Genomic DNA, 12,466 nt, shown 5'->3' with positions numbered 1-12,466 from the left:
GGCGTTGCATCATGATTTCTTCTTTCCACATCTGGATGATGAATACTAACATCATCAAACTCTTGACATGAAGTTTATGCAGATAATGGAGTATCATCAAGCATCACATAAAGTTATCACTGACTATCTACCAATTATCTTTTCTAAAATTGTAACATTATTTTATTTTAACCACAACATCCTGGTTTTACATTCAGCCGGGGACATTCTAATCCAAGTGTCCCTCGACAAACTATCTCCAATAAAGGCCACTAAGGCCAGTGGTTCGATCCCCGGCTCCCCCAGTCGGCATATGGAAGTGTCCTTGGGTAAGACACTGAATAGAACCACTGAGTCTCCATCAGAGTGTGAATGTGTGAAAGTGTTGCTTATGGAAAAATTGCATGTACGTGTGAATGGGAGAATGTGGCTTTTAGTGTCACTAAGGTTAGACAAGTTCTTTATACTAGAGGGGAATGATTCATATTGAAAGCAAACTGTGAGCTGAGTCTGGTTTAAAAAAAAAGGGATGTGATGATTGTGATGACAGTAACTTTCATTTTGAGTGAAAACTCAAACTACTCACTCAAAACAAAACTGGTCACTCAAAAACAAAACTCTCCACTTTCCCTCTTCTCTTGATGGCACCGAGAGATAAAAGCTAATACTGTTCTCTCCTATTATTATATATATTAATAAAGCATTGAAAAACCAGAGAATAAAAGAGATGCAGACTGTTAAATCCATAATCTACTGATAAAAGTGGCACAAAAGACGAGATTAGTCCGACTCACTGTTGTAAGAGAATTTTTTTTGTTGCAGTGATGACACTGTGCACAGGATCACGTAAAAGGGCTTTTATTTGAGCGCCAGTGTAATCAGGGGTAGCGCGCGGCCTCTTTAATCTGCTCTGCCTCATTCAACGTCGGCTGAATGACTTATCCTGTCCATTCAGGGCAAAAGCTCCCCATCAATGGCCTCCGCACAAAGAGAAAGGGATGAGTTTTCACTCCACCTCACGTATAATACATTCCTCACAAAACGGCAGCAAAGACCACAAGGTCAACTTGAGCATGTGCATATGCTCATAGTAGTCACTACTTTAGTGAAGCTCAGCCAACATGCTCGGCAAAACTTTGACTTGCTCAAAGGCATTAATGATGGAAAGAAAAGTACATCTCACAAAGTGAAGCCAAAACATCCCTATCGCCCCCTTGTGGCCGATTAATACATGTCGTAAACCCCGCCTCATCCATGTTGGCGGTTCTTTTTTCGTGTTCTGGGGACGAATCAACCCAAGGAGAGATTTATAGACCAAAGAAATTATTTTTCATCAGACGTAGCTCCACAGCCCCGTCAGGTGAACTCAAAGCCCCCCCTCATCAACACCAACCATCAGGGTTCAAATATACTGCACATTTAAAAGTAATAAACTGGATGTTATTTAACCATAATGAACAATACTTATAAAATAATTATTATTTATCTCTGTTTTATTCAGATGTATTTTGGATTTTGTGTATTTATTATTATTTGAAATTTATTATATATTATAAACCCTTTGAAATGTATCATCTTGTTTTCGAGTGGGTCCCTCAATTAAAAACTAAATAAAGTGTTGCTCATAAACAAAAATCAAAAAGCGGTCCACAAGTGTATTATAGATAGATATAGATAGACAGGACAAATACATTGAAAAATGGGGGAAATATCATTTTACCTAAATCAGGATTATGGGGAATAACACACAGTACCTTCACTCAACCTCACTTGGAACATTCCGGTAGTGGTATCAACCCATTTATTTAATTTCAGCTCTTTTTATTTGAAGTTGTTTGTTATTGTCACATGTAAAGAGTAATGTAAATTATGATCCAACTCTCTTTGACCTCTGCACTTTGTTAAAAACCTGAAAAACTTAAATCTAAATCATTAAAAATCTAATTATAATTGTCAATTTCTTCTAATAATCTGAGATGATCCTCACCAACACTCCACATCCCCCCCTAGTGTGGAATGACCCCAATGGGAGCCGAGCAGCTGTGAGTGTGTGTAATTTTGTGTCATATGGGTCAATGAGTTTGTTTACAAGTGTATACTGTGTGTGTGTATGTGCTTTGTATGTGATGGGCATATGTAAACAACTTTAAATGAGACTGAGACACATGACCAGCTAATCAGGTCGACGAGCTGATGAGTCATGTTAAAGGAGCGACAAGGATAGAGGCACGATGCCGGGTCAGCTGCTGATGATGAGTCAGTGTGGGAACCAAGGTGGTTTGTTGAAGCTTTTGTTCATAATTACAAATATGACTCACAAGAGTTTTAATTGTAAACTGACCTCAGTCGACCAACTGGGTCCTGTCCTCTTTGTATACAGCCCACCTTTAACCTGGCTGATTGGGAACACACACACACACACAGTCCTGCATCAGCGTAGACTTAAGCAGCTATTTGTGGAGCTGCTGATGCTTGTTAACACCAAGCCCATGTACCATTCATACGCCTGACGCAGCAACTCAGCTCTCCCACAGGGATTATACACACACACACACACACACACACACACACACACACACACACACACACACACACACACACTGGACAGCAGCAGCAACAAAACTGCCAGTACCAACACCAGGCCATATGCAAGGCAGTAGTTTCAAGCACACCACACAGTCAGATTCTGAACTTCCCCAACTCTTATTTCAAACCTGGAGTGTTGACACAAGTTCTGCATGAAGAGCCGGGGAGATTACCCGCCCACACAAATCAAAGAAGGAGGAATGGGACGGACCATTTCTTGTCCTGCTCATGAGGACATTTTGGTCGATGGCAACACAGTCATGCGCCTCACAACAGATTCAAAAGTGAAGTTGAAATACCGGCATTTAATTGCAAATCTTTTTTTTATTTTGAAAGACAGAACTGAGCTTGAGCCTCAATCTTGTGCCTCTCCATTTATGTTGCGGTTGGCCTTCTAAGCGGTTCCGTAATATAAATTTACGGCCAAACATGGCAACTTAAATAAACAGGGGTTGGTAACATTCCCAGTGAGACAACTTTAGCTAAAGACAACAATAAACCAAGGTCTCTAGGTTTCAGTGAGCTGGTGAGTGCTGAGGAAAAAGTAAACCTGTCTGGAGTCACATACGCAGAAGTGTAAATGTGTGAGTACGTGCGTGTGTGAGAGTGAGCATCAGTACGTGGTGAGCCTGACTGCAGTCACATAGGCACAGACCGAGCCAGGACACTCTGCCCAGCATGATTCAGACAGGAAGGAATACCACAGTCGGTTGGCAAATGAGTGTGTGAGTGTGAATGAGTGGATGAGAGAAAAAAAGTTACGTGCCACTACCATCTTTCAACTGAGGGCCAATTTGTGTTAATTATCAACTGGTTTTAAGATTTAAATATCCAAAAATTGCTGATTCTGCCCTTTGTCCCATGATGTCAGTGTAGCATCCTTAAACCCACAGCAAAAAACATGGGTAACCACTCCACACATCTGACTGCAGAATTCTCTTCAGGCAAATATCCCTTATATGGTCATTTTTTTATTCAGTGAGACAGAAATATTTGTCATTTGAAATGATTCCGAGCGAGTTTGCAGATACAGTAAGTTACCAGGAAAAAAGGGAAAGATGTAGTCGACTCTTCATGTCATTTTCCGCTGTCAGCAGTTTTAGATCTCCTTTTTGGTTTCATGTACAGTTCACATTTCTGTATGAGTCATTGGTAACTACTTGGTTTCAAAATGATTCAGTAAGTACGGGCCCTGTTTGGCCCTCTAACTGTTTGTTGTTGTTTTTTAACACAGCCTCTTCAGTGATTGAGTTTGATGCCCTATAGCTGTATGCCATGTTTACCATTTTGCTAACTATCACACAACACAAAGTGTTACCGAGGCTGATGGGTATGTCTCTATTTTAATATCTACGGGACAAATGTAATTTGATTTGCTGGATGAAAAGTTTTTGTAATTAACTGCTGAGTTAGTGAGCACTCTATGCCTATAGATTTTATTTATTTATATGAACCTCAGTATCTGTAAGTTATATTATGAAGAGTATGGTCTTGACCTGGACTATATGAAGAGTGCCCCGAGAGAACTTCTGTAATGAAAAACTAAAATTGACTTGAGTTTATCACCACTGAACTGAAGGACAGAGTTTTTTTTTTTATCGCCCATGCTGATGCAAGTTCACAGCAACATCCTGAACGCACCCAGTGTCAATTATCAGGAGTGTGTGACTCATGAATCTTGTGAACAGGTGGGATAGTGAGGGCAGGAACGTGCTGTGTGCACTGCAGATTATCCCCATCGATGGAAACACAAAAGAGTAGACAGGACATTAGAGTGGGGTTCGGGCCAAGAACGACAATAAGTAAACAACAAACACTTGTGTGTATTTTCCCGGAGTGAATTTATTGGTCCAGCAAGGCCAGCAAAATCAACTGTACAACATACTGTCCTCTCATGTGTAGTAGTCCTTCGGTCAGTCAGTCATTCAAAACTACGTATAAATAAATTAATAGTATAATAAAACAGTTTTTACAAAAAACAAATTTCAGGTATCTCAAGCAAACAGGTTTAGAGTTTTACTGAGAGACTTGAGCAGCAGCTTCGTTCTCCACACGCCTCCTGCTTTCCATTCAGTCCCACCACATACAAAAACACGATTACACACACACATCCCCCACACGTCTCTCCTTACACTGTATGTACACTAAAATTTACAAGTATATTATTAACAGTACGCATTGTTATAACAAAAATAGAAGTGCTTACATTTGTGCATTGCAGACAATGACGGCAACAGGAAACCAAGCCAAATAAAGGTTCCCCCCAATCGGCGGAGAGAACTTTCTCAAATGATCGACACGTACTGTTTAAACTTCATTGTAATGAAAAATAAATATTCAAACTGTGAAAAATAAGATATTGAAATGATATGTTGAGTTATTAGGTGAAATGTGGGGCGCCTCTCCTCAAGCGATCAAGTCCATGGAAATAGCGAGAGAAGCGGCGTCAGGCTTGCAGAACAAGCACTACAGGCACTCGACGGTAAAACCATTAGACACCCATGGTCCTTTTTGAACGATGAAAGCTTTTGTCCTTTACAGACAAAATGACACATTCATCCAGTTGATCCTTGATGTTTGACAATTTGAGAAATGTTGCTTTTTTTTTGAAAATCCAATTTCACTTTTCCTTATTTTTATCGTCTTCCTTTGCCACTGATCCGCTTTTCCGACCTCTTGAGCCCCGCGACACATCGGTGCAATTTCATTGGCAGGGCTGCAGGATGTCATGGCGGCCGGATGAGCTCCTCCTCAGGTTCTGCAAACACAACAAAACGAAAGAAACAACGTTAAGACAAGTTGACAGGTCCTCCACAGTGAGGCTTATGATGCAATACAACACAAATGGCTACCAGGACGTTAGCAACAACACAAAAGGCAGCGCTCCTACATAAATATGCAGCCGGAAAAATGATACAGTCTCATGCAACGTAATCCCTAAACCACAGGTGACATCACCTGTGTTTTCTCCGGGCCTGATTTTCCTGTGTGATATTTTTTAGGGCGTGAAAACTAGCGCTGAGTTCATGAGTGTGTGAGCAACGGCCGCAGAGCGTTAATCCTCTGGTGATTATGAATGAAGCTGAGGAGATCATCGCACACCCAGCGGGCCACGCCTTTCCACTGTGACAGCAGAAAATAGCGCAGGCGTGCCGTTTCTCCTCATGCACTCAAGTTCAGTGGCTGTGGCTGTTCACTTAACTACCTGCTGGGCTAGTGTTAAGAGCCTTTGGTTGAAGCTGATGTCATGAACTACAGAGAGAAACTAAATGAGGAGGAAATGAGTCACGTTGGAGGAAGCTTCTACGGAAAGGCTTTGGTGGCCATTTGGGGGATATTCATTTTCTGTTAGCAAAACTTTTTCTGAAATAATGATGATTTTCATAGACACAGGCTCTGGTGAAACCAAAATGAGGGGTGCCGTAAAGTATACTGTGAAGCGTGACATCCCAAATACTTTCAGAAACAATCACTACGATTAAAAAAGGTGCACATCTAATCTATTGGAACTACCAGTGCCAGAAAAGTTTTTCCTTTTTGGGTTACAGCTCCATAGGCCCCTAATTATTTTTCGTCCCTCTTGCAATTGCCCCCTAGTGTAAGTTCTCTCTATATTAGAAAGTGTCTGGTAGTGACTTCTAAAGAGTTAACTGTGGGATAACTGTACGTGTGTCAAACGAGGCTTCTGGCAGAAACTATGGAGCAACTGTAAAGCCACTACAGTGTGTTTACCTTTGGAAGACTAAGGGCGAAACCACTTTGAGATAGTGGAGGGTGGTTCGTCTTTAAGCAGCACATGGCGGGCCAAAAATAAACCAAACACAGGGACAAGAGCAGGGTAAGTCAGCATGAATCAGCATCGTATGAAGCAGAGTGTGGCGACGTCAGCACACAGGAATCACAGCAATGTAGACTGGGGAGTGAGTTCCCTGGAAGCTTTTCCTCTTTTCCCTCACAGCCAGGAAACCGTGTTGCACAATACAAGGCATCATTTCCCATGAGTCAAGTCTGGGAAAGTTCAGACTACTAGTACTGTAAAACTACTGTATGTGTTAATGGAATCATACTTTATGTGTTACTGCATTAATCCTTATTAATTTGATTAACAGAGTGAGACCAGGAGCAGTCTTCACTTCAATATTATAGTAGTGGGTGGAAAAGAAACACGGAACACAGTGTAAACAAAACATACAGCAACAGGAAATGAGACAGACAAAGCGAGGCAGCCAGTGACACTGAGCTGAGCAGGATACTTACAGGCAGACTTTACCCAGCCAGTGCTGTGAGATGAGGAGAAGGCAGCAGGGGGAAAGAGGACGGGACACAAGTGAGTGAGCGTACATGCAAAGACCGTCAGAAAGGAAAGCTGCTGTTCAGAGGCTTCTCCGTCCATGATTTTCAAAAAATAGAGAATTCCTTGCAGGAACACGGACTTCTTTGCCGAATTGATCAGGAAAAAGCAGGCCCGAAACATCAGCTTCTCGTGACTTGGGTCTAAATTATTTGTTCCTGGCCTTAAGAAACCTAGAAATTTGATAAACTCACCTGTCCGGCCAAGGTGAGAGGGAGGTGCGAGGGGCTGCAGAGAGCCAGCGAGGCAGCTGCCGATGGGGGCAGCTCCTGGATCGGAGCCTCGTCCAGGTCATCGATTCGAGGTTTCTTAATGTTTGACTCGGGGCTGGTCAGGGGAGTCACGCTGTTCCTCCTGATCAAGGTGCCGGGGCCCCTCTTCACCTCCTGCAGGGGTACCAGATGTTACACATACTAGAAAGTCAGATATCAAGCAGCATATGGAAGTATTGTTAAGGCATTGTGTTTTGCCAACCACAAACGTTCTAAAATCAATCAATCGTTACCTCGGGTCTGTCTCTGTGGGTGTTCACTCCCTCCACATTTAAAGAGATGGACTCCACTTTGCACCCGTAGGCGACCGGGGTGAGCTTCAGCACCGTGTGCAGGGGGCATCTCAGGTAGGGCATCTCATCTGGAATGTCAGGGACACACGTATATGAATAAAGAGGAAAAGAGTATCGAACTCATCGTTTAGATTTCATTCTTTTAAGAGGGCTTCTGGGACTTGTGGTACCCACCTGCGCTCTTATCCAGGAAGTAGGCCAGCAGGCAGCGCATGACCGCCTGGTGGCAAATAACCAGGACGTTCTCCTGCCTCTCCAGCTCCATGATGACCGGCTCCACCCGCTGGACCAGGTCCTGGTAGGACTGCAGTCAGGAAGGAGGAGTTGTTGTTGAAATTGGGTTGAATTCATATAGTCTTTTTAATATTTGATTGTTGATTGGCCTAAATGTAACTTTATGTATGTGTGTAGACCATATGTGTACCTCTCCAGCAGGATAGCGGTAGTAGTATTTATCTTCATCTCTCAAAGCAAACTCCTCTGGATATTTCTCCTTCACCTCATCGTACGTCAAGTCCTCACACACTCCCTAAAAGAACATATATTCAAACAGAATTATTATACATAGTATTTCAGTTACAGGCAGGCAGAGCTGTGTGGTGTTGGTTTCAATGGTGTGTGTGTGAGAGTGATACTCACGGCATCGATCTCATTAAGAGCCTTCCACTGTTTGTACTGGACTCCCAGGTGCTCGGCAGTCTGGATGCTGCGACACAGCTGGCTGGTCCACACCTTCAAATTCTCCAGTTTCTGCTCCTCAACAAACCGGGCCAGGGTGGCTGAAAACTGTGGCAGGAAGGATGGTATTCAACCCCGGGAGATAATCGCTTATGATGTCTCAAATCTTGCCATCTTTCTCTCGACTTTCACTGTCTACTTCAGGCTCCTGTCTGCGGTTTTGTACCTGTCTGCCCCGCGGCGAGAGGCCAGAGTCCCCACCGAGCCGTCCCTCCAGGTTATCAGTGCTCTCTCCATGCCGACACAGGTAGATGGTGCGGGGCTGGATGTGGATGTTCATCAGGTAGTAGACGATCTTGCTCTGGATGTGATCTTGGATCCGGTTGACGAGGAACCGCCGGCCGACATCGATCACCTTGATGAAGGCGAGATCCCTGAAGGGACACAAGCAAACAGGATGGGATGATTAAAACGTTTGTACAGGACGTTGCAGATGTCCTGACAGAGCCAACTCTGAGCATTTACCTGTCGTGCTGATCGGGGTCCAGGGGTTGGTAGCTGGTTTTGTAGCACTCGATTCTCCTCTGGAAATCCAGCATGGCGTCGGTCTTGTTGCAGTCCCGGTAGTCTGGACACGACACCTTCACTTCCTGCACAGGGAGGAAGACTGTCAGACGGCAAACAACATGCCTGAGGCCAGAGAGATGGGAGCACTGCAAGTTGTTTAATGCATCACAATGATGCGTCGCCATGTGACTTACCATGATGTTGGACGCGATGACGCTGGGATCATCGCACACAGACTCGATGAAAAAGATCTGGGAATAAAAAAAGACAGATTGGTTAAATGCGACTGTAATGACGAAGATGCCATCCCTTGACTGCTAACGTCGCCATAGCAACGCTTACCTTGAAGCCGTTCTCATCGCCGAACTTGAGGATCATGTCTCGTCTTTCCCTTGTTGTGTTTGTGGCATCGAAGACCTAAAGGAAACAAGGCTGATGAGGACTTTTCAGAATAATGGTACAGTTGTTTCTTATCATGTTAGGAGAACGGACATTTAGAAAAACACGATGAATGACAGGAAACTCACCGCTACATGGCCTCCCTCGTCCTTCAGATAGGACTTGACATCCCTCAAGGCTGCTAAGGCACACTGCCTAAAGAACAGAGATGGTGGAAAACGTTTATTTTTCTGTTAAAAAGAAAAAAATATTGCTACAGTAATCATGTGTGTGTGTGTGTGGGGGGGACTTACTGCCTGATTTTCACGGCACACTCATTATCAGACTTGAAGAAGTCATAGGAGCTGTAGTTCTTGACTGCCTCCCTGCGGTACTCTCCAACGTTAAAGACTACAACACGAAAAACAAGCAGAGACCAGAGTGTGAACACGTGGACGTGGAAACAGAAGTTGATACTTCCAGTATGAGCTACAGTGTCATTGTGTTCATTGTTAAGCTACTGAACAAACTGTGCTGGAATTGAAGTGTGTGTGTGTGTGTCCTGTTTACCTTTGGTAGGCATGCCGATCCAGTTGAGGTAGCGAGTGAGTTTCTTTGATATGTACGTTTTGCCTCGAGCAGGCAGGCCCACCATCACGATGACGGTGGGGGAGTTGGCCAAGTGGGGAGCGCCAGTTGCTGCAGAGGGGGGGGGGCAAATGAGACATAAACCATGAGAACTGTGCCTGTTTAGAACTGCAAAAAAAGTAAATACGTCAATTTATGTGGCATTTATGTCAAAGCACAGCGAAGGAGCAACGTGAAATGACTCCACCAGCAGCCAGAGATCTGATGCAAATACCAAACGGCCTCCCACAGCGTCCACAACCTGCCTGCAGTTATTTAGTAACCACTCACCTCCCTGTGTCTGTCCGCCCTGACACACTCCCAGCGATGAGTGTGTGAATGTCTGCAAACGCCAGACTTTACTTCCACCTCACTGCACATCTGACCCACTTCTGCCAATATGAGCCAGGACGAGTTGCTTTCACGGGACCAAATATACTGTAACGCCCCCCCTGAGGCCCATGAGAGTTTCTATATCATGTGTTACAGAGGGCGGAGGAATGCAGGGTGTTGATTCTGCATGAATGATATGATGTGTAGGTCAGTGAGTGTGTGAGTAGAACAGTGGATACCAACTGTTGAAAGAAAACTGAAGGTGCAGCATAGGGCTGGACGATGTGGCCAAAAATCATATCAAGATAAAGATGTTCATATCAGTCGAGACCGATTATTAGCACGATAAATGTCACATTACTTATTTAAAGATTAAAAACTGATTGTTTATCACACAGTCCTAGCACAGCAAAAAGCAAAGAATCTCTCATGGACTTCTGCTGAAATTTCTACAGATTTTAAAGTTTCCTTGTTGAACCAGATATAGTTATAAGGGGCAGCAGTGACCACTCATCATTTGATACATAACTAGCAGCTTAGATTCTTCCCTGTGCTTCTAATCTTGTGTCTCACACACACACAAGAGCCACGTTGCTCAAATGGAAAAACGGATCAAACTCTGAGTCAATACTCGACCACGTGGCTCATCCATCTCCATCATCTCACTTCCACCACATCCCACCTCTGCTCTTTCAACAGCCACACCTCATAGCTCCTTTTGTTTTTATCCTCTCCCCATGATGAAAAAAGATCCAAATGTACATTTACGACAAAGTTTCTTTTTTCTCATCAAACTCCTGAATCAGACCTGAAATGAATCAACTTCAAATGAGGACGACGCCATAATGGACAGTGAGCTTTGTCCTCCTCATTGATCAGTAAACCATGACAGGCAAATCAATAATCAATGAGCGGCAGCAGAAGATGCAGTGACTGTGAATCCAGATGTGAATGTGATCAAAAACCAAATACCCCTTCTCCTTCTTATATATTCTTATATATTCATAATCCTCTTAAACATTTCTCATATAGTTCTAATATTTCTCAATAGATTTAAATCCTCTCTAGTTGTAGCATTAGAAATTGAACAAATTAATTTCATATTACGGCACATACTTTCATATTTATATATATATATATATTTGCTTTTATTTTTTTAGATGTTTTTAAATGTATATTTCATTGTATAGCTTTTTCACTTGCTTTATATTTTCACTTTATTTATGATTGCTATGCACCAAACACCAAAGCAAATCCCTTGTATGTTGAAAACCAATCATCCAACCATTAAATACTAAAACAAAGAAAAGCAGAGTCTTAATAAAATCCTATATTATGATTTTATTATATTGTGATTTTTTTCTTGGTTTAAATGATCTAAAATAAAGAGCAATCTCAGTAAATGTGAAGTTAAAGTATTATAAGTGAAAGATATTATATGTGATGTGTATCATTTGTCTCTGGACAAGAGACAGCGGCGGCCGGGTCGCACCATGCACGCGCGCTGCCGACGGACCAATTAGAAGCGGGCGCCGATCAGTAGCATCACACAGGTTGCGGGGCGCTGCGGTTGCCGTGGTGACGGGATATATGTCACTCTGCAGTTGCTAGGAGGCCGGGACGTGCCGCGCGTGCCGATGAAGAGACCACCCATGAGTGAACAGACCGCTGAAGGACAGGTGCACAGCGACGCTACACATCACCATGGAGACGTTTTAAGGGAAATGGAGGGAAGCGTTCGATTTAAAAGATATTTAAAGGTGTTTCTGTGTTGGCTGCTGGTGACACATGAGCCCGGGTACAAATAAAGATGAATCGATCCTGTAATCATGTGTCTGTGATCGATGACATGGACACGGTTAAAGAAAGGGGTTTGAATATGGCTCGTACCTCTCCGTGGCGCCGGCTTGTCATCTTTGGTGGGAACCCAGGTCTTTTGGGTCCTGTTCTGGGTCAGCTCTCTGGGCATTCCTCAGGGACCGAAGAGCCGCGCTGTACACGGGAACCGAGCCGCTTAGATCCGGGGTGAGGGGACTGACAGGAGCCGGTGGAGCCTCGTCCGTTCCGCTGAGGAGCAGCAATGAACCGGGGCTGTTCAGCGGAGTAATGAGAGCACGTTGAGCCGAGCTCATCTGCCGGTCTGCGGCACACATCCGCTATTTAACCCCGCCCGGCCGGGGCCGCCCGGGAAGACACGTGACCGCCGTGACGAAATTCACACACCCCCCTACACACACACACACAGTGCACTGTACACTCACTGTGGATACACACACACACACACACACACACAGTGCACTGTACACTCACTGTGGATGGATGGACACACACACACAGAGTGCACTGTACACTCACTGTGGATACACACACACACACACACACACACAGTGCACTGTACACTC

The 12,466-nt window shown here is 43.9% G+C and overlaps 1 protein-coding gene across 4 annotated transcripts; it reads right to left on the bottom strand.

Moving 5' to 3' along the window:
- Positions 1 to 4,387: 4,387 nt before the first annotated feature.
- pfkfb3 (6-phosphofructo-2-kinase/fructose-2,6-biphosphatase 3) lies at positions 4,388 to 12,216 on the bottom strand. Of its 4 annotated transcripts, XM_035148066.2 has the most exons (16): positions 11,955 to 12,216; positions 9,675 to 9,803; positions 9,419 to 9,515; positions 9,254 to 9,320; positions 9,069 to 9,143; positions 8,921 to 8,977; positions 8,685 to 8,809; positions 8,386 to 8,593; positions 8,121 to 8,267; positions 7,906 to 8,010; positions 7,656 to 7,785; positions 7,422 to 7,549; positions 7,111 to 7,302; positions 6,823 to 6,845; positions 6,298 to 6,348; positions 4,388 to 5,323 (listed from the first exon to the last, which is right to left on the bottom strand). In XM_035148066.2, the coding sequence occupies exons 1-16, from the start codon at positions 12,031 to 12,033 to the stop codon at positions 5,317 to 5,319; spliced, it is 1,620 nt and encodes a 539-aa protein (XP_035003957.1). In that variant the 5' UTR covers positions 12,034 to 12,216; the 3' UTR covers positions 4,388 to 5,316. The 4 variants fall into 4 exon arrangements, with proteins under 4 accessions (XP_035003957.1, XP_035003959.1, XP_035003958.1 ...); XM_035148068.2 differs by lacking the exon at positions 6,298 to 6,348; XM_035148067.2 differs by lacking the exons at positions 6,298 to 6,348; positions 6,823 to 6,845.
- Positions 12,217 to 12,466: the final 250 nt, after the last annotated feature.

The sequence above is a fragment of the Hippoglossus stenolepis genome, chromosome 22, assembly GCF_022539355.2.
Source record: "Hippoglossus stenolepis isolate QCI-W04-F060 chromosome 22, HSTE1.2, whole genome shotgun sequence".
NCBI classification, from domain to species: Eukaryota; Metazoa; Chordata; class Actinopteri; order Pleuronectiformes; family Pleuronectidae; genus Hippoglossus; species Hippoglossus stenolepis.
This window is presented reverse-complemented; position numbering and strand designations above follow the sequence as displayed.